This window comes from Melozone crissalis, unplaced genomic scaffold (assembly GCF_028551555.1).
Source record: "Melozone crissalis strain CALT ecotype California unplaced genomic scaffold, PUWL_Pcris_2 ptg000045l_1, whole genome shotgun sequence".
NCBI classification, from domain to species: domain Eukaryota; kingdom Metazoa; phylum Chordata; class Aves; order Passeriformes; family Passerellidae; genus Melozone; species Melozone crissalis.
This window is the reverse complement of record NW_026535823.1, coordinates 14,358,594-14,385,022: the sequence shown is the minus strand read 5'-3', so window position 1 is coordinate 14,385,022 and position 26,429 is coordinate 14,358,594. Positions and strand designations below refer to the sequence as shown.

The following is a 26,429-nucleotide window of genomic DNA, read 5'->3' as shown; positions in this document are numbered from 1 at the left end:
AGAACAGTGAAATACATCTGTTAGCTTTCTGGGACTTCATATGGGAAATATTTTGGATCTATTTCCTTTACTAGAATTTCACAAAATGCATCCTTACCAAAAAACCCTCAAAATCTGCTTCATCTATATGGCTATAAAAAAAAAATCTGTAATATATTTGGGACTAACAGGAATGGAAGAAGGAGCTAACAAGTGTTGAAAGAAAACATTCTGTGGGTCAGCTGAGAAACCTTGGATTGTGTCCTGGGAGAAGGCTGGGAAAGCATGAGAGAGGTCCCAGAGGTCAGAAAGGCTACAAGAAAACAGTCAATTTAGGATATGATGCACTGAAATTGCAAGGACAGTAATCCTGCGTGTTCTTCAAAAAGAGCACAGGTTTCCATGTACATACCTTCATATGAACACTGGGTTTTACTCAAATTCAAGTATGCTTTCAGTATGTTTTAAGTTGGGGATACTGAATACTCTTCTTTTAGGTAACTCAAACACATTCAATGCATTATTAAATGTACAAACCTCATAGTGTTCATATTCATCCACATCAAATGTCTTAAAGTCAAAAAATCCATGCTGCAAGGCCTAAAAGGCAACAAGGTGTCAGTTTACTGAAATACAATATATAATTTCACTTCAGAGTACTTTTTTGAGCAAAACTAAATCCCTAAATGTTTGTGGTTGTGGCTTATTGAAGCTTTTACATTAAGACAACATGACATTTTGCACAGATTAACAACACAGACAACAAAAACTCCAACAATGTCACTGAAACATGTTAGACTCATTATTCCCCTCCAAAGACATGAGGATGGGACACGAGGCTGTTGCATATCACTTAAATTGTAACATTGATTCTACACACCCCACCTTGTGGGGATCTTTCTGTAAGGCAGATGACAAGTTAAAAAGCAATTCCCTTTTTGTCATACACTCATTTAATGATTCCTATGCCAAATGTATTTTCATGCAGTTGGACATAACAAAACATTGAACACTGAGAGTTTATTGATTTTCTGCACTTAGTATGATACTCTAGTTTTACCACTATAATACCTAGGCAAAATGGCATATACAGAATGCAGTGCCATGTATAATATGTATTTTATTATTTGTTTTAATACACATTTCACAGGAACAATGAAGTCCACTAGCCTACATTAGACAGTATTTATTACAGGACTGAAAGAAGTTTTGTATTCAGTTATTTTTATTATTATTAATTATGCCACTTTTGTGCTAAAGATTTGCATATTGAAAACAATTATTTGACTATGAAATGCATAGCCAATATTTATTCCAAATTTGTAAAAGACATTTCTGCAGCATGTATTTATACCGAACCAATTGCATTTTGAAAAACACATATCGCACAAGCTTCTGGAATTAAGGTGTGATAAGAACACATCACAGATCTGTCATTTAAAACCAATCAGACTGCCATTGTTTGCTACATACAAACAATCTTTTTAGGACAAATGAAAAATAGCTTTGCTATAGACAAGATAGGCTCAGTGACTGGATCTGTCATGAAACCGAAGATACTGAGAGGTTGTCTGAACTGGAAAAGCTGATTTTGAAAAATGTATTTCATCGAAGCATGGCTGGCTGGCTGCACTCCACAATTTGCAGGCCCCCTGAATTACAGGTATATGACATACATACAAACACCAAATTTTTCCAGGTAAACTAAGACTACTTTCAATTAAGGCATATGTTTTCTGCCCAAAGTGTTTTTACCTCTGTAGGTGAACTAGACAAAAATTAAATAATAAATTTTATGAGAACAAAGGAGGAAAAACTGATTCTCACCGTCCTTTTGATGTATTAGCTGCAGATAAATTACAGTGATTGCACTGACTACTTCAGATCTTCAGATCTGTAGAATGCCTCACAAATTACAGTCTTGCTGGTAACTGACAGCTCCTTTCCCACCCCCACAGAACTAAAAATATTAAGCTTGATCTCTCTTTTCCCAATTTTTAAAAACCACTTGTTTTGCCACTTTTAAGAATTACAAGTGGTCTGTAAAGTATCTGTACAGCCCTGTTCCTATAGCCTTGCTCCCTTCATCAAGGACAATGAGAAATGATAAACAAAATTTAAAGGCCCCAAGCTAAGAACTGATGTAAATTTTTTTTTATGAGAACAGTACTGGAGCTTAGTAGCTCAGGACTACTTAAAGTGACACATCACACCACTAGTAAGAACACATTAGTTTTCACTGGTTTTAAAAAACTTTCAAAAGATCAGTGCCAAACAGTGAACCGTGTGTTTTGGGGAAAGCAGGGGCCAAGTACATGCAAAACCTGTTCTGATTAAATCACAGATTTAAGATACCTAGGTATCTGTTTCACTGACCTCATCAACCTGTCATTCCCTCTCAGCAGAAGTTATAAATGCTGGCTCTGCATATATCAGCAGAGCCAGCACAGTGTCTTGCATGAAGAGCTGTCCCCAGCCAGGTCCGGTGCATTTTCATGTTCCACTTCACCAGGTGAAGTTCAAAAAGCTGTCAAAGGCCAGGCCAGGCAGTCAAAGTGCAGCCTTGCTCCACCATCAGTACTCAAACACACTCCTCAGTAACTTAGGTTTCATCACTACTCATTCACAAATATGCTCTGAAACCAGGTTTTATACTCTATTTAAACAGTAATTTTCTTCATGTTTTAAAAATCAATTTAAACCTGTTTTGCTAAGAAAAAATGTTATTACCTTATTTACTCCCTGTAAACAGTCCAAGATGGTAAGATTGTATGTGCTGCTCCCAAATGAAGCATCCCTATAGATTTAATACAAATGAATTTAATATACACAGAATTATTTTAAGAACTAGGGCAAAGGCAGAACACAACAGAATACATTCAAGATATGCAATACCCTTGGAGAACTCTAAATTAAAGTCCAAAGACATCTTTTGAGAAACTTGTTCAGACTGAAGTACTCCCCTACCCAAGACGTAGCTCAAACTAAATGCAGTTAAATATTACAAGCTACTTTGGGTGCACATTTTACATCAGGTAACTACATGCTCTTTAAAAATTATTTATGCTACCCTGGAACAGGAAGGTTTGCATACCCTCTGGATTGTGTAAAGATAGTAGCAAATAAAGCACAGTTTGCTTAAACCAATATTCAAGTCTTAATTAAGCTACACTAACAGGGGCAGGCAAATAAGATTAATAGCTTGGAACTAATTTGCAGGCTTCCATTTTGATGCCCAATTACAGATGTGATTAAAAGTTATCCTGATATAATTAAAATTACTTGACCTCAGTATACCACATGAAAATTACAACTTGTCTGTAAAAGATGAAGTAAGACTCACCATCAAACATGCACCACCAAACAAAAGTATTGTGGAAAAATGAAAATGTACTTTTTGAAGTTTGCTTCAGACCACTTTGATTTTAACAAAATTCTGCCTGAGCAGATAATTTCCTTATCATTAAGGAAAAAAAATATTTTACAGCTTTTCTCTTTGCTATCTTATACAGAGTCCTAAGAACTGTAATTTATCAGAATAGTAAAATTTTAGGTTCAGACAGATACATACTTAATCTATAATTGATTCAAAATTTCAATCTTTCATTGAAAACTTTGGTTTTTTTATAAAACTTGCTATAAGTAGTATGAAGTTTTTGATATGCTCCTTCAATCTCAAGTACTTTAAGTGTAGAAAATTCTCTCCTATTCTTTAACAGCAGAGTAAGTTTAGCAGTTTTGAGCAAGCAGTGTTCATTGAAAATGGTTTTAAGAAAATTAAAAGCTATTATTTTGCTAGTGTCATATTGCAGGCAGGCCAATCTAAAAATGCTTTCCAATTATTAGATTATTAAAACACACTTAACTATAATGTTTTGGAATGGGAACTTTGAAGTGTGTATGAATCTTCCATACCCAATTCCAACAGAGAAATTTTAAAAATGAGAGGCCATAAAGTATTTTCATTATATTGAATAAGCAGAACACACCAAAACTTAATAAATGAATTTTACAGACAATACATTTTTGACAGAGAATGGATTAACATTATTGTTTTGAATATCACATGATAACAGATCATTTTAGCACAAAATTCTTTTAGCAAACAAAAAAGTCTTGCAAGCAAAAAAATTAAGGGCTCTGATGGGAACACATACATAGCAGAAAGGGATTAAAAGCTGCACCAGTTTTCTGGAGGGGCTGACAGAAATAAAATCAACAAATGCAAACCACAAAATTAAACATTTAGAGAAACATGAATAGAAGATATGGTTGTAGGAGACAAGTTCTATTTTGTATGTTGCTTTGTTGTAAAAAGAATATAACTTTCATTTTATCTGTATGTATATAATTACTTCTTTGACTGATAAGGCATCTGATAGTGCAGTACATGAAAACTATGCTGGGGGAAAAAACCCACATAATCCCTAATCCACTAATAAGAAGCACGACAAAGGAGGGAGGGAGGGAGGATGGTGAAGCTGACCTAGATGTACAATTCCAGGTGCACAGTATCCTCAGCTGCAGTGCCCACAGCAGCTGTTAGCAGGCCTGCACACAGATGCTGGCAGCTGCCATGGACTGCCTCCAGCACCCGTGTCTCCAATGCCTCACTGCTCCTGATGTGCACCATTAAAGTAGGTGCTGATCACGTTTCATTACAGTATCCTTGGAGTCTTTTAGGGCCAAATGAATAGCCACCTCACTTTTCAAACAGTGACAGAACTCTATTCACTTTCAAAATGAGAAACAATGTGAGTATTTCTAGGAGATGCAGATTCAGTATGAATCTGAGCTGGCCTTACAGAGCTGTGTATCCCACATCCGATTTCACAGTTGTAGCTGACCTCAATACTGCATAATGCTTTCCCTTTCACCAAACCTCTAAACACTGTCAATAACAAAACAATTTGCTTCCCCAGCACTTGCCAATAAAGAAACAAACCCCAGAAGCTATGAAATAAAATCTATCTCAGAAATTAATGTCATTATTTAGAGACTGAACATAATAGTATTAAATATATTTGTTTTTTCATCAATACAAAGTATTTTGAGGTAAAAATCTGAAACTCTGCTCCTTAGTAGGCAACTGGTATTCATGACAATTTTAAGTGGTGTTAGCACTGTTTTTTAAATGGAAGTGAGAAGATACAGTATAAGATCTTCCAGAGACTAGAGCGTCACCAAGTGACAGTGAATCAGCCAAAAATAAGACAAAAGTGTCTCAAAGACAGTAGTGCCTTACCCTGCCAAGTTATCTTTAGTTTTTCTATTATAAAAACAAAACAAATTTCCATGAATTTTGTAAGAAGAGCAATCTGATTTTTTCCACCCCTGCCCTGAACTGTATTTGCTGAGGCAGTCTTTAAATGAAATACCAGCCAAGACCTAAGCCGATTACGGCTTTTTGAGGTTACTCAGCTACATGAAAGTAGATCAGTTTCTCAGTGCTCCCTTCATGTAAACCTACCTCAGTACTCCACAAAGAATCTGACAATGCTGCAGCTTCTCCCTATTCAAGGTTGTCTTTTTTTTTTTCCAAATAGAGGACACTTGAGGTATCAAATTAACAAACTTGTTAAACAGTCCAGTTGTAACACTTAACTGATCATTGCTCACTGACAAACTCAAACTATTCAAACAGACATGACCTATACCACAGAAGTTATATAACATCTGAGTTCCAGGCTGCAAGAAAAAATTCAAGTCAGTAAATACTGAATAGCAATGACTAGTATCTCCAAATTACTTCCTTTATAGACCTTAGAACATGAGCAAAGAGGTAAGACATTTGGGTTATGTTTTGAGCAAGAGTTATTTTAGTTCTTTTCAGGACACTAAAGGTGTGCAAAGAGTGCAAACTTGCTCACAGCACCACCTTGTTTCTGCCAAGCAGACACTGCCTAAGGCTACTGCTTCCAGCAAAGGTTCAATGGCTTGAGCCTCTGTACTGTGCCCTGTCTTGCAACAGAGATGCTCCAAATGTCTTGGAAGAGGGGGGTAGGGGGAAATGTCCCAAAGGCTTTGAAACACCAGAGAGGATGATTAAATGATTTCTTTCCCATTCCCAACTAATCTAGATTGTCCCATTGCAGACCCTCATCAGATCTGCCTGCCCTTCTCCCAGCACCAGTAACTCTTGAGATCCTTGTATATACCAACCTCCACCTGTGAACTTCATACCCAAACAGCCCCTCCCTGTCAGACTTCCCATTTCTCATCTAGCTTCTTATCTTATCAGAATCCTTCATTTTATTTCCTCCCTCCTCTTTGTCTCCCCTCCAGTACAGATTACACACCCATCTTCCCCAGCAGGACAAAGTACACTGCAGGTAACAGAATCTGTTTAGGCTCTAATCCAGAGACAAGAGCTGACATAGTGCAAAGCAGATCCAAAAGAAACATAAGTGCTTGCCAGCCCCACACCATGCAAGAAAGAATGCTCAAGAAATCAGGATGTTTAATCATTCTAACAAAAGCTCCCAACACTATATTCCTTCTAGAGACAGCAAAGCTCAAGAAGAATGTATCCCTCTAACATTGCCAAAGCTTTGCCTTAAAAAACCCAAACAGAGCAAGAAAAGCCCAAACACATACCAGATCCCACCCACACCAGACAAAACCCACCACAAAAACCCTGTAACTGTCAAAAGCTTTAGCTTTAGACAATAATTTCTCTCACAGCAACCTAGGGCTTGAAACACTTGGAAAAAGACTGCAAAGAAGCTATGTTGCAGAATATTCTACTCCATAAATTTATTTCTGTTTTCTCCTGAAGCTGACAAATGGAATTAAACAATTAATCTTTTGTAATCATTTTGCCAACCCAGACAGCAAAACCTGAGTAGTCCCTTTGCTGGACTTTGCCTTCTTCAATGTTTTTGGGTACTATACTCTTCTCAGGGAAACACAAAAAGCTCTTTTGTATATAATATAAGATTATCTCCAGAAAATCTTGCTCTGTCTTCTGTTTTTTTGATCCCTCCTTTGATGATTATAGAGTAGCTAACTATTCTGAAATAAAATTTCATTAATTTAAATTCACACGGATTGCCTATGAATAATCAATTTACACTTAACAGGAAATTGTTTTGTGTCATTAAATTTGTTACTGTGGTTCCAATCAGCCTCACAAGAAACTAGAGACAATTAATTTCATTAGTCCTTACCAGTCAAGCAGAAACAGCATTTTCTTATCATTGCTGCTACTATCAGTATCACTATTATAAGGAATTAATTGCAAGGCAAGAATCTAGAGCCTTTGATTGGAGCAAACAGGGTCCTGGAGACTGTTCTGCAAACACACTACTCCTCTCAAGTTTTCTGTCTTATCATTTTGGTACCTAACAAGTAAGTTTCTTCACTCTGTCAAAACCTCTCTTCTACACACCTGAATTTTCACCTTGGCAGGGGTGAGAAAAACCTAAAGACAAATCAATTTACTACAATTCCAAACTGTAAATTTCTTTAGTTGGTCAACAAGATGCAGCTATTCAGCCATGGGGCCTGATGAGAAGTATCCATCCTCAGGGTCCTGAGGGAACTGGCTGGTGTTGTAAAGCCACTCTCCATGATATTTGAAAAGTCATGGCAGACAGGCCAAGTCCCCAGCGAGTGGAAAAAGGGAAATATCACTCCTATTTTTAAACAGGGTAGAAAGGGAGAGCCAGAGAACTGCAGGCTGGTGAGCACCACCTCTGTGCCTGGGAAGATCATGAAGCAGATCCTCATGGAAGCAATGCTAAGGCACATCCAAGACATTGTTTAATGTAGATCATGACCCCTGTATCTTATACAGAACTTGGAGATGTTAAAAAACACTGACATGTTTAAAATAACTAATTTTTTATGCATTGTACAAAGTATCTTTTATGATTAGCTGAAAAAAAATATGGATACCATTAGCTCAGCAAACTTCTTGGGTTCTGGAGAACTATCAATGACCAGACTAGTGTATAAATTCTCTGTCAATAAAAGCTATCACTGACTTAATACTTTTTCTTTAAATGTAGCTGATGATTTAAGATTTCATAGTCAAACTGGTCTTGACATAAAAAAGAAAATCTACCACCCCAGCAGTTCATACTGCATCTGGCTTCTGTGCAAAGTCTGAGAAGAGACAACCTGATCTTCCTTTGCTGAGTGACAGAAGAATCAGAGCAATTTGATATAGACAAAGTAGGTCTACATTTACAAATGCATTGGCTGACAGTGAACACTACTTGCAAAATGCTGATTCCCCTAAAAGAGAGGATATTGACCTTCTTGCAGTTCTATTCTATTGCCAGTGTTTGCATAAGAATACCATGAGATATTTTCATTCAAAGAACATAAGGGTATTTCATAGTCCACACCAAGAAATATATTTGGAAGTCTCTCAATTAGATAGGCATGACAGCTAAAATAACTTAGATTCAAGCCTCAGTGTGACCTCAGCACAGAGTTTAAAGACAGATTGATAGAAACTATCTATGATTCACTGAAAACATTCTGTAACCCTAATATCAGTACCTGTGCTGTAAAATAGAGAAAATATAACAGCATAAAACCCCCTTCAATCCTGTAAGTCTCACTAGCTAGGGACTAGGTAATTTCAAATATTTGAATGAATCCCAAATAGTAAAACAATGCATTATGAAGAAAATGTTTAAGTGCTAAATCACGAACATGCTAAAAAGTATTTTCAAAACCTGACACTTTGCTAGACTGAGTCTTACTTAAGACTTGGATCAATATAAATTATTTATTATTCCCACAAACAGCAAATAATTACATGAGATGTAAAAATTTTTTTTTCTGGAGATGAGTAATTTTCATTCAATACCTGTATCAGACATGAAACACCTTTTTGGGAGGCAATCTAAACCCCATAATTTTTAGCATATTTTAAAACATAGAAGTAGCCCCATTTCTTGTGTTCACATACCTATATGGAAGATATGGTGGATTAGATCCTGATACAAGCGTTCTGTAAGCTTCTTCTGGTGTTTTCTTCAAGTATATAACCTAAAAGAGACGGAGGAAGAGAGGGGGAAAAAATAAATCAGCTCTGAGCCTAAAAAGTCTTTAACCTGACAGGAACTTCCTCCAGCACACTAAACTCATAAGAATGCCTGTTATCCTCCTTCACGACCAATTCCTGTGACATATACAGATCAGAAAAGACATGCCTACACATAGTAAAGCTTCAGCTATCAACAGAAATCAACAAAACCTTTGTTTTGTGTCAATTCCATACTTTAAAAAAAGAAAATTGGAAATAAAGTCACATACTGCTGCAACTGAGAGACTTTAGGGTGGCATAAGTTACTGTAAAATAGCTTACATTTAAAGCCTAAAGTCTTGCTTGTAGACAAAATATCCTTAGAGGGTAGTTCAGAGAACTTCAGGAAAAAAGTGAGTTTCATTTTATCATGGAATTAGGGGCAAATTTGTACCACATGTTCTCCCAATACCGCAGGTTTTATTTGACAGAAGTTCTGGCCCTCCAAAGCTGTGTCTGCTCAAAGACATTCCCACATGACACTTTGAACATAATACTGGTCATGTCTGTCTACACAGCTCATAAAGGCTCATAATAAAGAAACCAGGAGGAAGCAGCAAAAAGATATTAAGAACACAAAAGGAAAGAGGAGAGGAAAAGAACCACTGAACAAGCTCCTGAAAAAAATCAAAAGGATCTTGGATATCAAGAGCAATGCAATAATTGAAGGAGGAAGGATAATTAAATGAAGAGGAAAATACTACAGTATGTCTTCAGCACCTAAAAAGTAATGAATTCCATTAAGAAAAATCAAGGAGACATTTTCTGACTCATCTGTATCAATGAAAAGTCAGCAACCAAAACTTAGCTTCATTTTTAATCTAATATGACGAATCTTCAGAGTGCTTTCCTTCTGCAACATGCACAAATAAAAAAAGACCCCTAACAACAAAAAAATCCCAGTGTGAATAGTTTGGACAAGCTGAAGCTTTTTTTGATATGTAAAAAGCAATGTAAAAGTTTAAAAAATTACTTAATAGATATTAACCATTCTCTTGGAGTTTTTTTTTACAAGGGACAAGGTTTTCTTCCCTCTCCCCACTGTCACTATTGTAACTCACTATGTGGCACTGCTACTTGTAAAATCCAGATTCAATAAGTACTGAACTTATTTTTCTCTGAGACTTTCCTTTTTATGTTCTCAGCCTTCTGAGTGATGATATGGCTAAAATTCCTCACAGTTATGCCATTACATAGGCACATGACATGTAGCAATACTGGCCACATGTACCTGCTGTCAGGAAAACTCATGTCATATTTCCTAAAAAGCTTACAGAACAAAAAGGAAATCAGTATTTTCCAAGTCCACCTTAACACTTATGCACAGTATTTCAAATGCAATTTGGATTTGTGTTTTTCCCACCTGCACCTGCCATTTACAAAATTAGAAGTATATAGAGCAGATCCCTTCTAGAGCTGCTTAGATGACCAGCAAACAAACCTTTCATGTTTCAGCTAGGGCTGAGATGTCTAAATTAAATTTTTTAATTAGGATAAAACATTCCTGCAAGGAAATAACTGGACATGCCATAGTAGTTTACTATTACCTGTCTCTGCTTTAGTAACTTTAAGAAGGCTGTGGGAAAATCTTTTCTCCTTCCCAGTCTGAATCTCACTACTGACATGAGAAGCAATTCATCCTAACACGGTCAATTAGAGGTAAGCAATTTGGATTTTCAACATTCAAGAAAATGGTCGTGGAGAAACATGGAAGGGATCTGCAAAAGCCATTCCCTATGTAATAAAATAAATGGAGTTAAGGGGTGATGACCAGGTTTCTCTAAAACTCATCCAGAGTTTTCAAAGACAGTTTAGAGACAAATGAAATGACCACCTGTCCACCTCCCTAAAGGAGCACCCCTTGAGAAGCCACTTTACACATAGAAGTCTCTTCAGGAAGGTTAAAGTATCCATGTGATCAAAAATACTTACAGCATATGAACCTATTAAAAACGCTGCATTCGCTCGCTTCCGCTGGTCAAAGCTGGTGTAGTACACAATCTTCTTCCTTGACAGGCTGAAATACTGGTTAAAAGAAAATAAACAAAATAGCATTATTTACTAAGAATATGCTTTAAGAATACTTTAGCAAAATCACTTTTCCAAAACTGCAAAACATGTTAGAGAAAATTCTTATCGAGAGGTTCTTAAAATTGAAGGAGCAAAAATTACTGATACTCTGAAGAATCTTCTTATATCACAGATAAATAAGAGCGCAGGGAAACAGCCACTGTTTCTGGGCAGATCTCTAGGTTAGCTGTACAAAAATATGCTATAAAGTGGAGCTGAACCAAAATCTTCAATATAAAAACCTGGATTTTTTCCCCCCAAGTTTAAATATTTGAAACACTCGCTTATGAACACTGATTAAAGACATTAAAATTTTCAAACTGAAATATCATCCTGTATGTTAAACCTCTTTAGCACATAAAACTGTGGAGAAGACAGAAGAAAAAGTCAAGCAATCAACCTTACAGTCATTTTATAAGTCAAACACTTCCATCTATACTTTATAATGGGTGACGGACATATTTAGAAACCTCCAACAGCAAGAATTTACTTAAAAAGGTAAAACAAAAGAAAAAGACTGTATAAGAGAAAAGCCTGAAGAAAAGGCTAGGCAAAGGCAAAACTAGTAACACTCACAATTCTGTTTCTTTATGAAGAAAAGAAGCCTGTGTCAGTACCCTGTGGACAAACCTCCCATTGAAAACAAAATCAACAAGCACCAGAAAAGCACAATAATGACAAGCTGCAGCAAAACTGTTTAAAGCCAGAGAGAGACAATATTGTCACTTAAAATTGGCAAGTTGAACAATTTACCGCATTAGTAATTTGTAAAATTTCATGAATTGCCACACTTCCATGACACTCTGCTACACCCCTTATGTTTTTGCAGATCGATTTTTACAGCACTCCTACAGTTTTGAGGAACTCATCAACAGATATACTAGATTCTGTTTCTAATTATTTGAAGCATTTTTGTATTTTTAAAACTTGAATGTTTATAAAATACCCTAATACCAGCGCTGTTGTTACCCAACTTCAGGTTTTTAACTCTTGACACTGCTGACACTTGGGAAGGGGAGCTAAGGTAACTGCTGCAGAACAGGGTTTCATTTTTAGTGCCAACTGTATTTCACCTCCAGAAACCTGTCCATGCTGAGTCTTCAAAACTTACTGCAAAAATCTCATCTCAAAAACTTATTGCAAATTTTAGAATATTTAGTTTTAACCACAGAATCAAATTTTCCAAAAAAACCAAATATTTCATCACAGGAGAAAGCTGATGCAGAGGCACCTCAGTGAGTTTGTTACTCCCAACCCCACTGAAACTCACAGATCTAATTGCACCTTCCAGTCTGCTCTTACAAGGCACAACTGCCAGAGGTGGAAGGAGTGAGAGCTAATGCAAGTGAGTGTAAATAGGACTAACTCCTGAAATAGCTGCTTGCTGTTGATTGGAAGAGGTTGTATCTTAAGGCCAACAGCAACATCTCTCAGTGTATATGCAAACATACGAAGCACAAGTCGTTACTTAATTAGTGAAGCATTCAATTTTTATTAAAACTTGACAAAATGAATCCCAGTACTTTAAGATTCCTCCTTTCTTCCCCCTCCTCAATTTTTTAATTTTAGTGTTCTCTAACTGCAATTCCACCCATGATGTGTAGGTGGGATAAGATTACAGTAGTTATGCAACAGTGACAGAACTTCAATTATAACTTACTGACTACTACTTATTTTAAAGCAAAGTTCTTTGCAGCAGTTTACAGTACACCTAAAACACTATTTAAACTGCAAAGCTAGCTAGTGAGAAGTAAGTTCCATGTAGTAAGACCATATATCTTGTTTTATTTTATAGAATGGATTTTTTAATCATACGGGTATATAAAGTCATTCCAATTTTGAGGCACTTTTCTACCCAAAGTAGCCATAATCTGAAGTTTCCAGAATATTTAGATGAAAACAATGGATCAGTTTTATTGCATCATTTTCAATATGTAAGGGTTTAATCCTTGTCATAGGAAATATTTCAACGTGTTTTGAATCCTAACTAAATCTTTAACACAAAATTGAAAACTGTTGTTAATGCCTTATAGCATAGCAAGCAGCACAGCAGCACAATTTAAGTCTTCAGAAGCCTTTAAAACAAATAACTTTTTATTTGCACACTAGTTACAGAAAAGTAAGTTTTACAGTAGGTGTTTGCTGAAGCATCGATGCAATGCATCTGTTAACATTAATGTGCAATTTGTCAAATCAGTGCACTTTCATCAACAAATCTAAGCTGTATGATCTATTAAAAAACCCAAAAACCAAACCAACTGATTTTCTGATCGTACTTAATAAGCTATGTCTACCCCTCTGGCCAGGTTCAATGATGAGCTTTCACAACAGCTCTGGCAGGAGGTTCCTGTTTTTACAGCTCCAGAGCTCCACCTGAATGGATTGGGGCTTCAGTTCCCTTAGGCACGGCACAGCTCCGAAGAACCAGCAAGGTTTCAACAAGGACTTCTTCAATTCAGGTCAGCTAGGGAACAACTACAGTTGCAGATAACATAGTTGCCAATAACATTTTCTTGTTTCCACAGCAAAACTAAGGTGCACACACTATGAAGCACTAAAAATATTCTTTACCAGTGAGAAAATTTTATCAGTTTCACACATCATTCACAGATAAATTTTAACAGTATAACATAACAGTGTCTATTCAAGATACATCCCAGAGGAACAAACTGAAATACAATCTTGTGAATTAAAGGCAGAGGTTACACAGAAAGTGTAGCAGTTTTTGCTTTATGTAACCAAACTAATTCATAAGGGTTACAGATTATTTACTTTCACCGTAAGATTACATTTTTTCTTTTTTAAAAGTTCCCGGTAGATCTCAAGAGAGATTTACTGGCAGAGAATTGATGACAGGATTCGAAAGTGTTGTGGTGGACAATCACCAGATAGCTGTGTAAAATCAACATACTATTTGACAGTATTTTATACAATGGATAAGGTTAACACAGTTGCACTGCTCAAGCAAGAAATTACTTCAATTTTAATAAGCCTAGATCTATGCAAATTCTACTTTTATATATATACATAGGTGTACATATGTACTTGTAAATAGACATGAATATAAGATTGGCAAATTTAATACAAAACAGTTAATTTAAACATATGCATGCAAACCTGCCTCAAAATCTAGGCTGTCCTACATGAGATGCTTTGCAATTACTATAGTTCCCTGTATATGCCCAGCAGTTTATTTATAGTAAAACAAAAAAAAGCCAAATCCCACTATGATTCAGGAGCAATACAGCTACCATACAAAAAGTAACCCCATAGTTTATAAGCCTGCCAGTACCTTTCCTCTCCTGCCTTTCATCTTCAATACTTGTATCATTTATATCAGCAACACTCCCTGATTATTTCTGCTCCTTAGTTTATTGAGAATGTGTAAGGCTATGCATAGATAACAGAACAGTTTTTTTAAAGCAGTTTTCATTAAATCTGACTTACTTAAAAACAATAAAAAATTTTCATTCATAAATGAAGCCCAGTTCCTTACTCAAGTGTTTTCTGCCCGGAACACAATTCAAAACCAAGTAGGAAGACAGCACAGGCAAGTTCTTCCTTGCCGCTGACTTTGATAGTGACAATTCTCTTCACAGCAATCAACAGTTGAAAAATTACAAACACAACAAGGTCAAAAAAGTTTTCCTGTAAGGCACGGACAAGACTTTGCCTCAAATTTTCTCAGCAAATGGATATCTGAATAAATTCTTTACCTCTTCAGGACAGAGGTATTTACTGTTTTAAAAAGAAAATCAGTCAGCACGAAGTTGCAACAATTTACTTTAAAATGTCGATCTGCCATTAGCACATTTCAAACCAATATCCTTCCTCACTAGTCCCCCACAAAAGGAGAGGGGAAAGCCAAATACTGCCTCATGTTGAACTTCTCTCCCAAAAGAGAAAGAGATATAGCTGAAAGATTTGAAAGGGAAGCTTGTGGGGCTTTGCAGCTTTAATGAGATCTTATACTTTTATTTCTCCTGTTCCTATCCATAGAAGTTTTAAAATTAAAGAAGCCTAAGTCTTAAATTTGAGACAGCACATCCATATCAAACTCCGCATGTTTGCAAATAATTTCTTTTTGTGTCATACTTGGAAGACTCTTTTCTTAAGAAAAGTACACTAAGTGTTTACCCAACCAAGCACACCAAATCATCTGGGCTTAAGCACTAGGATTGTTTCAGGATCCCAAAAGTGTTGCAGTATGGTAACAGCAACCATCCCATGACAATCTGCAGGCTCTTTCACTTCCTATGATCCTATAGTCACAGGGCACCCTTAAGGCAATGGTGTGCAAGCAGCAGCTTCCCAACAGGGCACTCTCTCTGTCCTTAGTCCAATCTGCACTTCCCATCACTGAAACACTCATCCCAGGCTGCTCACACATCACCTGGTGCCACATGAGAGCTACCATACTTTTGCTGCTACTATAGGGCAGGTAAGTCACAGGTCCCAAACTTGTGAACCCCCTAGTCCAGGCCCCAGGACTCCTCTTGAGGACATGTGTGAAGGACAAACACAAGAAGATGAGGTGTACAGACAGTGACTAATCCTTGCCTGGGGAAGCTGAGCAGCAGCCACTGCAGCTAGGCCTACAGCCCCCAGGAGATGCACTCCTCTGAGGCATGGAAACACACAGCCTACTCACCCACTGCAGATGGTATCTCAATCAGGAGAGTGTGGCACAAATTTAAACTGCTAGAGCAGCAAGGCTAACATTAGCAGTACTGGTGTGCCCCAGGGGTGGTGCCAATCAGCCAGACTGGAGTCCATTCATATGGAAGTTTTTAAACCACTCTGGCAGTACTCCAAGCTTTAGCTGTTTGATTCCAGGTATTACTTTCAAGTGTCTGCACTATCAGGTTACCCTTCTCTCTTAGGCACTAGGAGTTTAATTTAGCCTATTTGGAATTAGCCTCTGGCAAGCCAGAAACAACAAACTGCACTTCCTCCCAGTGCAGACCTCTCTTTTCTGGTCCTGAGATATTAATTAGTTTCTTACTTAGTTTCTGGGTGAAACTCCTGTACCTAGGTTCAAGACTGAAGGCATACAGTAATATATGAGACTGTATAACAGTCCCAAACTGATCAGTCACAATCTGAATCTGGAAAAGACAGAACTGATCTCTCTAGCTCCCAAGAGCACAGTGGAGTTAGAATAGTAATTTGATTACTGGTTCTTCTCTGGAATAACTGCTTCACAGAGCAAGCACACTCCAGTTTTTAATAACACAAATATAAAGTTACAAACAGCAGAATTAAGGTGAAAAAACCAGATTCCTACTGAGTAAGAACCATTGGTCATGTGTTTGAATGGGGCAGTGGCACTGCAAAATGAGATAAGGTATTTATAAGGTGCTGGTGTTATCAAATGGCAAATCAAACATTTCCCCAATATGAGCACAGGCATTCAAAATTACAAACAGTAGAGATTAACTTCTTATAAGTATCTTTTTAAAGTAAGAAGCAATGTAAATTTTCACTAGAAGCACTTATTTTTTCAAGCAATTTGCAGCAGCTCTGCAAGCCCTTCAATTTGCAGAACCTGCACTTAAGAAATTCATGGAATTCAGCATACCCCTGAAAGCAGCAGGTAGCATGAATCAACTTAACTAAAGGTTTCGTTTGTGACTCTAGAAATAATGAAATTTTCAATAAAGGCCCCTTCAACAGTGGCCAAAGCAATCACATCTGCTGTCCCATTTCCTTCTGTCAGTAACAGGCCTAATACTTTATAAGATAAAAGATTTTAAATCTGTAACATTTAGCGCAGGGTCTCCTCCTTACTTGCCCACAAGTTACATTAATCAGCATTTTGCAATTAAAACATCTGTTTCATTTCTTGCAGCTGACAGATTTTCTATACATGCTGTAAATCAGATCATCACAAGTATTTGGAGAAAGTGAAGTCTGCAGCTGTACAGCTCAGAGGGTCTGGCTGGGATGGAGCTGGGATTTAGGCACAGAAGCCAGTGTGATGCTGTGATATAGATTTGTCACCAGAACTGTGTTGATAGCACACCCATGTTTTATCTGCTGCTCTCACAGTCCCAAGGCCTTCTTTTTCTCACTCTGCCCTGGCCCCTTTTCCACTGACACTTACTTTAAACAGTGGGATTTCAGGACCCATGTTTTGTTCCTTGAATACCTGTTTTTTCAGTTATTCAGGCCAGCACACACACTTCATTAGCTGCAAACCCTAATTTGTGGTGACACAATTAGGAGCTTTTGTTATTATTCTTAAAAGTGTTGAGGTTATGCAAAAAGATGAACACAGCCTTCAGCCACCTGCCCCACCTCCTAAGCCAAAATGAGGGCATATTATTTTCTTTCAGTCTTCAGAGGGAAAAAAACTAAAACCAAAATATCCTTAAAGCTTAGCAATAACCACCTAGCTAGTGAGCACCTAACAACCACTTTCAAATTGAAATAAAATTTATTTCAATCAAATAATTGAAATAAAATTTTGTTTGAAAATACAAAAATATAGGAACATTGTTTTAAACTAAGCTTACCTTTAATTTCTTATTTAGTTTACAGCAGTATCTGTATAACATTGCCAAATTTAATGGTCCAAAATCTCCATAGAAACTGGAAAAAAAAACCCACAAAACAGTATTATTTATACAAAAGAGCTAAGCAAATTTCAACATTCATGTTGTTGATAAATAAAGCTGAAAATCAAGGATACTGAGTAGCCAATACACATGGAACAACAGATGAGTCTTTTATTGATTAATTTAAAAGGACAATAGTAACAATTAATTTAAACAAATTAGGAGTGCTTCATCTTTTTAGTGCTTATGACATCACTGATCTCCTCCTCCCCACATTCTCTCAAACAACAAAGCCAAGGCCAGTGCAAAAAGAGACAATCATATTAGTTTGATCACTCTCTAGGAAAAGGAGCCTTCCTGCCACACCAATGCTATTGCAGTATCATCTACTTCACAATATCAAGTAACAACACAAGTGTTGGTTAAGGTTCAGTTCAGCACAAAACATTATGATGTAATTACAGAAGCTAATTAGCTGGGAAAAAGACCAAGCTGTCCAACTACTAGAACTTAATTTTTAGGTAGGACAGAAGTTAACTAAACCAAGAGAAAACTGAAGCCCCAGGAAAGCAGCGTTTAACTTTGTAACTCATCATCTTCTCTAAGATAAGTCTGCCAAATAAGGTCAACAGTTATTTTTAAAACAAAACCCTCTGTACAGTTTTTCATAGAGATGAAATAAAAATGTTCTAAGGACAAGTATGAGTTAAGACAAACAAGAAGTTAAAACTGGAGCTCTAACAACACTCGAGTGAATGTAGCTACCAGGAAAGTCATATAGAAGGCTTCCTAATGTCTCCTCCCATACAGCTGCACTAACACATGAATCAAACATCCCCACCATCCTATCTTACTCCAACTTTAGAGCATTCTTTCACTTAAATATAAGATGGAAGAATAAAACTTATGATATTAAATTATTTTCAAAAAATTATTTTTAAGGTATTGTGGAAAAATATGGAATTGGATAGTTACTATAACACAGAATACTTTAAAAAAATTGAGAGCAAAGTATCTGAAAGCTACAACTGAATACACAGTTCATCTTAAGAACTGGAGAAGTACAGCCATGCTTTATAAGATTTATCACAATTCATTTGCTAGAAGTACATCAATATGAAGTAATATATCCACTTCTACTTTTCCACATGATTAAATTTGAACAGCAGTGTAGAAAAAGTACATGAAAATCAATTTAGAAATTTATCCACAAGACAAATGACTATTTTGGTGGGTATAAGGACAAAATACATTTGAGTCTGTCCAGGAAGTAATTGTCTCTCTACAAAATGAAGCCATTGACCTTCTCTCAGCCCCGAAATTAAAGATGTCACAATCTTTGACTATTTCTCCATCACTGATTGCCATTAAGAATCCTGTGCTTCTCCAAACACAGTGGAGAAAGGGGTAGAAGCATCTTTGTTTAAGACACTGGTACTATCCCTGTTTGTCTATGCTGCAGAGACAAAATATTTCTCAGAATACAAACACAATGAAAGGAAAGGCACTTTCAGTCCCTGCTGCATCAGCATTACCACCCATACACAAAACCACTGTCAATTCCCAAGTTATTTCCCTACTACCATAGAAGCAGAATAAACCAGCTCTTGCCTTTGCTGATAAAACATTGTGGATGAAATGTGAGGCAGATAGCTAAAATAATGCATGTAACATAACCTATCTCCATTTTATACCTCTAAATTGAAGTTAATTATCCTTTCTTTGATGGGGCTAAGTGAAACAAGTGCTTTACAAATCTTCAAATCAAAAAAGTTCTTTGGAAGATAATACAAGGCTCTGTACTGAAGTCAATGAACTCTGATCTACAGAATCTTTCTTCAATTTACATCTCTAGGCCTAAATACAGTTCCTGACATGTTTAAGCAGAAGGATTTAATCCTATGCACCCTCATTACTTTTTCTACAAAAGGCCATTTCTATACTTGAATTAGTGACACTTGATCCTGCTTCACCCAAAGGATTTTCATCTCAAGACCAGAATTTTAAGTAAATGTAAGTGGAACATGGGAAATGGGCAGGGTATAGAGAATGGGGATGAAATGACACACCAGTGACCAGTTGAATAAAGAATTTCATTTGGCAAAAACTGAAGATCAACATAAGAAAAGGCAAATAGTCAACGATAACAATTCATCCAATATTATTTTACTTCCATCTCTTTTACATCTAGATGTTATAACAAAGCATTGAAAAACAGTAAAAGAAATTGGAATGTCTCTGAAGCTTAAGCTAGTTAAGAGAAACAGTTACTTACAACAGAGGTGGAAACCAGAGGAGCAGAAGGCAGGTATGGTATTAATTACATTTAATTATATTTTGTTTTAATCAAGTACCTAGATGATATTTTAAGTTATTCCCCCCCCTCATCCCATTGGGACTTGTTATCCTAATGCTTCTCAAACTAAATAGTGAAACCCCAGAATATCCTAGCTGAACATTTAAATACTCTACTTCAAAAATACTATCATGATGTCACCTGGAAGCAGTAGCAGAAGTTTCTGGTATCTGTTTTCTCCTTAAACTCTTTGAACCATTTCTTCCTACCTGCAATTTGTTGCAGTATTATATCTGAGGTATTTGCTGTACTGTATCATAGGAATGGTCATCCCCCAAGAAAGGCCAGCCCATTGCTCTACTCTGTCACACAAACAGCTACTGTAAATTCTTCCAGGGAATTTAATGGTGCAGGAAATGTAGCCCACAAGTCGTTTCCAACTGCAGTTCCATGGGATGCCACAGGAAGGTGCCAGGAGTCAGTTCAAGCCTGAACCAGCGCTTCTGAAAGCAAACACCACTTTTTGCTAATCATTTGAATATCTCTGACCCTTGTGCTGGAGAAAAATGCTAAACAGATTTCCCATCCTCAATGATTAGATGGTGCCACTCAATGAAGGAACATTACAGCCCAGCAGATTTTTAACTGAACTGATAACCTCCGTAGACTCACAGAGTATGCTGAGGTCCCTTGCTGTGGTGTTGCTCTCTGGCCTCCCATTCCCCAGTCTGCCCCTATATCCAGGGCTGTCCCATTCCAGGTGCAGAATCTGGCACCTGCCCGTGCTGGATTTCATACAGTTGGTGATTGTCCATCTCCCTAATTTGCTGAGGTCCATATTAACCTCCATCAATCTATCAGGCCAGGATATCATCTTTCAAAAATAAAATGTATTACTTATACTTGACTCCAGATGCCTGATACCTTTCCCCTACAGAGCAGTACTTTTATACTGCCACTCACTTCCAATCATGGCATGATATCTCTTGTTTGCCACTTTATTCAGTCATTGGTTTAGTAACTTGAAAACAGAGGCACCATTTAATAATTGCAATCATTTTCTAGAGTACATATCCCAGAAGTGGAGCTCAAAGTAAAAGTATACTCATTAAAGCATGAATTTTGCCTTCTTCAAGGCTTACAATCACATAAAGCCACTTTCCTGCCAAAACAGGAGCCCCCCAAGCTTGCAATTACTTAAGTAAAAAGATAAAACTCAAGAACCTGGTGAAATAAAAATACAGCTTCTTAACTGCAAAACTTGGCTAATTTTTCAGCATTTTACAAATGTCCAGCTTTTATTAAAATTAAGAGACTATTTCTCTTATTGTGATTCAGTCTTCTCTCGCTCCTCCCTCCCTCTTTCCCACACAGGAACATTCAGCCTATGACCCTCCAAGGGCCCTACTGCATCTGTTGTGAGCCTGGCCATTTAACAGCACAGGCCCAGGTGCTGCAGAAGTGGCCACCTGACTGTTCAGCCACCCCCTTCCAATCATAAACTGAACACTTCTCACATGCAAAAAATGCTCTGCATGAGAGGATCAGCCTGCACATTCATTACAACCTAACTGCTGCCTGGGAAATCTCACCTATTCAGGCTTTTTTCTCCAACTCCAGTTTCCTGAAACGTGTTTCTCCTCCTCACTTCTCAAGCACGTGAAAAAAGGTGAGCACTGTTTTTGTCCTCTCATCCACTGGTTCCAGTAACACGTGGATCGTTAGGAGCTTCCTTAATTGGGCCAAGACAAAATTCCTAATGCTTAATGCTGCTTAGGGATTGTGTGCTTCTGAACAGACCAAGGGTGATACAGCAAAAATAACCCTGGAAATAGCTGAAGGCAGGAACAGTGCAGAGGCCCTGGATTATGCAAAAACCCCCAGATATTAAGTGCTTTTCATCTTGGAAGTTCCAAATCTTCCTCAAGACCCTGATTCTTCAAAATCCAATAACTCACAGATCTAGTAATAGATAATTAAAATAATTATTCCAGATACACGATTTTTTAATCCAGTGCTCCTTGATATCAAAAACAAATTAATAATGAAGAGGTTCTCCCATAAAAAAGTTGCCCTGTAGAACTTCAGGGTCATATCAGAAGCTGAGTCCCTTTGGAAAAAAAGTCTTCTTGGCAGAGGCCAGGATGTACATAAGGGATTTCCTAGACAAGCTACATTCCCATCCAACATAAAACTGGAGCTTAGAAAGCTGCTGTTTTATTCTGGTACCCTTTTACTGCAAACAAAAGAAAAACCTCCTCAGTACTAACAGCAAATGCTTTTATCTTATACTTAGGAAAAAGCAAAGACAGATATGGTAAAGTAATGTATAAAATTAAGCTGGGAAATTTCCTTGTTTTAATTTTGGACTTAATCTTGCTAAGTTTTCTTGGTCATCCAATAGTCAAGGTCAAGTTTTCAAAATTACTGATGTAAATGGCTTTCTGTGTGAAGTGACAGCTCTGATTATTGTAACAAAGCTAAGTTTTTCTTTCTCCTTTCCAATGATTTAAGCCACAGAAACATGGAGAAGTTCAGGTTTCCTATGCAAGTACTGTTACTGGTGAGCCACAAAAAAGCAGCATTTAAGCAAAGCCAAAGCAGATAGGCTAACCCTTACTCTTGTCACAGGAAACACAAACTGTTTCTTTGCACATACACAAGCAGTACTCAGTTAATGTTGCTGTAGCTAAGCACTTGAGAGTCTTGCTCTATTGCTACATAAGTGAAGTAGCTCTCATGAGGACTGCTGTGAAATGGGCAAGTAACATCCCATACCCTGAAAGAATGTGTCAGTGTAAAGCATGATTTACAGGGACTATCATATTTACTACTTCTATTGCTGCTTACACCATGTCAGAGATTAGAGCTGCAAAAGCTGTTTATACAAGAGAGCCAAAGTCAGAACAAATGACTGAATAAAACCATTATGATTTATGAAGACCATTATAAATCATCAGTATGAGATTCCTGTTTCACAGTACTTAAATTCTGACTTTGTTTGAGAAAACTATTCAGAAATAAAAAGGACATTAAAAGTTGCTTTGATAAAACTATGTGAAAGCCAAGTTAACCAGTCAAGTGTAGTATTCTCAACCCAGATCTGTTTACTGGAAGGTGAAACGTGAAAGATGCTATTCTTAGAGAATAAAAAGCTTCTTACCAGTGCCTAACTCATTAACTGAGGTCTTGCCAAGGCAAGGTTTGTCTATACGCCAAATGACAATCTTCATCACGATAGATTGTTTCTCATTAACTCTATTTTTCTGAAGCCATAGTTACCTGTGTTACACTGTCCTAAAAGACTGTGTTCCCTTATAAGAAGTAGTGCAGACTTTATCAGGAAAGAGCTCAGAAAGTTTCAGAAAGATTGAGAAAATCTTACAGAAACAGAACCATCAAAGAAGATATTTCACAATTGTATCATTCCATTCAGGTTTCTTCTTAATTGAGGCATTTGTATATAATTTCTCTGGCATAATAGGTTCAAGGTTGAATTGCAGCACATTTAACTAAAATAGTGACAGTTCTAGTAGCAAGTTCCTAGTCTGCTAGCATTTAAGATAGGCTTAAATGGTTTTAAGAACATCTTTATTATCTTTTTAGTGTGAATGTTTAAGTTAGACAGTATTATCAAGTCATTAGAACAGTTGAAAACTTCAAGAGAGAACTGAAGTCTAAAGTGCTCAAGATTACATAACCCCACTTTGTGTATAATGTAGTGATAAATCATGTGACAAGGTACAGGAGCAAGCCAACCCCAAACTTCCCAAACCATCAGATCTAGCACTACAGCTCTTTGTTTAATAAATGGGGTACAGTACTAACATAAAAATTACTTCCTTATGTCTCTTCAAGAGCAGGGGAAAAAAAGGGAAGCAAGATAGTGAGTTTTTAAGTACTATGTGATCCAGTAACAGGCTCTCTGTAATCAGGCAACTCCAACCCTACATATTCATGAGGTTTTCAGATCAGATACTGCTTCAGCAAAGCAAACTGACACCTCTGGAAAGTCAGCCAAATAAAATTCTCTAACAAGCTAACAGAATAAGAGCCCAAAGAAAAGCAATTTAAACAGAGAGAAAGCTGAAAGAAAAGCAGTTTACTTCCAAGTACAATGAAGTATCTTTATCTTGTCATTACAATGATGCATCTAAGCAAAGTTAAATCAATAAATAATTGTATTAATGTAATTACTTACACACCTCACAGGTACTGAGGATTTCATGCCTGAGCAGACATCTCCTATCCCCCTCCTAAGAGCTTTCTGAACAAGTCATTTGACTGAAAAGGATAAGTGGCTGTGGAATTCTGACCACAAGAACCACCCAAGGAGGCCATTTCCATGAAGATTCTGCAAACCACTGTTCTGAGCTACAGCATTTCGAAACTCACTTGCAAATATTTACTTTGCTATCATGCAACAAATACTTCTAATCACTTTCTCACAAAGGTGACTGCCTTTCTGAGGAAGTGAGGAGAGCATCTGATCAGTTGTACTAAAGTTACACTCCACTACTACTTGCAGACAAGCCCCGTCAGGCCCCCTGCATTGTGTGCAGCCTGGGAAACACAAGGGACTGATGTCAAGCTTGTTGATAACATGAGGGAAGCTATAGTAAAAGTAGCACCTCCCCAAGAACTGAGCCTTGCATTCTATTCCTCAACTTACCTCTAGCCCTCCAGATTCAGAAAGACATTAAAAATATAGATAGCATGGTAACCCTACCAACACTTGCTTTTACTTCCCTGAGATCACATAAATCTCCTTAGATATGAGAGGGCAAAAAAAGAAAAAAATTAAGATCAGGCATTACCAAATATTGCAGACACTGATAGGTATGGGTGCTGCAATACAACTACCAGGGAAAAGTTTGGCAATGATATGTAAAAGGTTATTACACAATTCCTTGGTACCACCTGGTAACTGTCACTTATTTTCATATCACATTTCAGCATTTTATAAGCACAAAAGGGAGAATACCTTTATGGTACCAGATACAGGACAACAACTTTAAAATGGGCCAAACAGATTAGGAACCATCAATTCAGAACATACACCAGGAGTTATGTGTTCAAAGTCTTTAGTTGTGCCCTAGTAGATAAAGGAAACTTTGCTTCCCTCCATTACCCAGTAATTATATCTGGTATCAGGTTACACCTTCATAGGTCATTGACACTGACTTAAGGAATATACCTACAGAATTTCCTTTACATATTAAAGAAAATTACTTGCTCCCCCACACCTTCTCAAATTTCTCAGTACTTTTTTTTTTAATATGACACTGTCCTTACACTAATGCCTCAGTTACAGGCCTTGGTTAGTACAGCCATCTGTAACTAACAGTACAGAACTAATCCCCCTTCTTACCCACAAGATCAAATGCCACCCAAGAGTCTTTCACACTTCCTAAAAGCACATTAAGAAATAAAACATAATACTGAAGTCTGGAAGAGATACAAGTTTCCCTTCTTAATGCAAATGTAACACTTTCATACCACACAAATTGCTCAGGACCTTCCCCAATTGAGTTCTGCTTTCAATATTAGGTCAACCTTCCCTACTCCAAAGGTCCCTTCCAATCAAAATTCCTTAATGATCATTAAAGAACTTACTCCCAGCCCAAGCAGCCCATTACAAAAGTCAGTTTTCAGAATAAACCATTGGGAACTCCAGTAGAAGACACACAGCTTAAAGATAAGAAAACATCTAGAAAAGATACCCTGAAACTACAAGCTGTGCAAAGAAAATAAGCTAAAAACCAAGGAATATTGGTTTACATGTTCACAGAAGCAGTGCTGGTCACTGGAGAAAGGAGGGAAGAATGGTTGATGCTCACAACTGCTTCAAATCATTTGGAAAGCAAGTCATGCTTAAAATAGGAACACACTTTTTGTTTCACTTCTGCTGCAGCCAAGTCCGTGTCAAGCAGGTAGGGATATATCATCACACAGGAAACAGTTGGTCTGGAAATGCAGTCCAAAGCACCAACTTTTTAGCTACAGCACAGAGTGATTACTTTATTTGTTTGGTGTTTTTTGTGTCCTTAAGTAGTATTCAAAACTATAATCAGTTTTATTTTTTACCTTCTAGATGAAGTATCTTACAAGCATGAACCTTTTACTACATAGAAAATATTTTTTTCTGCTGTTCTAAAGATACAAAAGCCATCAAGAAGTGCTTTCTCAAAATCCTCTCATAAAACCAGAGTTATAAAAGAAGTTGCAGATGCTCTTCCAGAGCACATCTAAACATTGCATTCTTATGATTCTGTAAACTTCATACTCTCTATACAGGAAACTACAGGAAATATAAAACACACTTCTCGTTATCTATTCCTGCCAAATAAATTTTCTACTTAAGACACCATTCAATAAAGTGTGATTAGTCCAAATAGACGTCCATGTTTTAAACAAATCTTACAAAGCTCAGATATCCCTCTTTGAGCTCAGCCACGACTTAAGCCATTTAACTGGCCTT

At 37.1% G+C, this 26,429-nt stretch overlaps 1 protein-coding gene across 4 annotated transcripts in view; it reads right to left on the bottom strand.

The window, feature by feature from the left end:
* Positions 1-26,429, bottom strand: part of CDC14A (cell division cycle 14A) — a 48,915-nt gene that overhangs the window by 21,524 nt on the left and 962 nt on the right. For 3 of the 4 annotated variants that reach the window (XM_054285919.1, XM_054285917.1, XM_054285918.1), the window contains exons 3-7: positions 17,611-17,686; positions 10,955-11,047; positions 8,906-8,985; positions 2,710-2,776; positions 517-579 (exon numbers count right to left, since the gene is read on the bottom strand). In XM_054285919.1, the coding sequence (XP_054141894.1) occupies positions 517-579; positions 2,710-2,776; positions 8,906-8,985; positions 10,955-11,047; positions 17,611-17,686 (379 nt within the window). The remainder of the gene's footprint in view (positions 1-516; positions 580-2,709; positions 2,777-8,905; positions 8,986-10,954; positions 11,048-17,610; positions 17,687-26,429) is intronic. The other variant, XM_054285916.1, reaches the window with a different exon arrangement.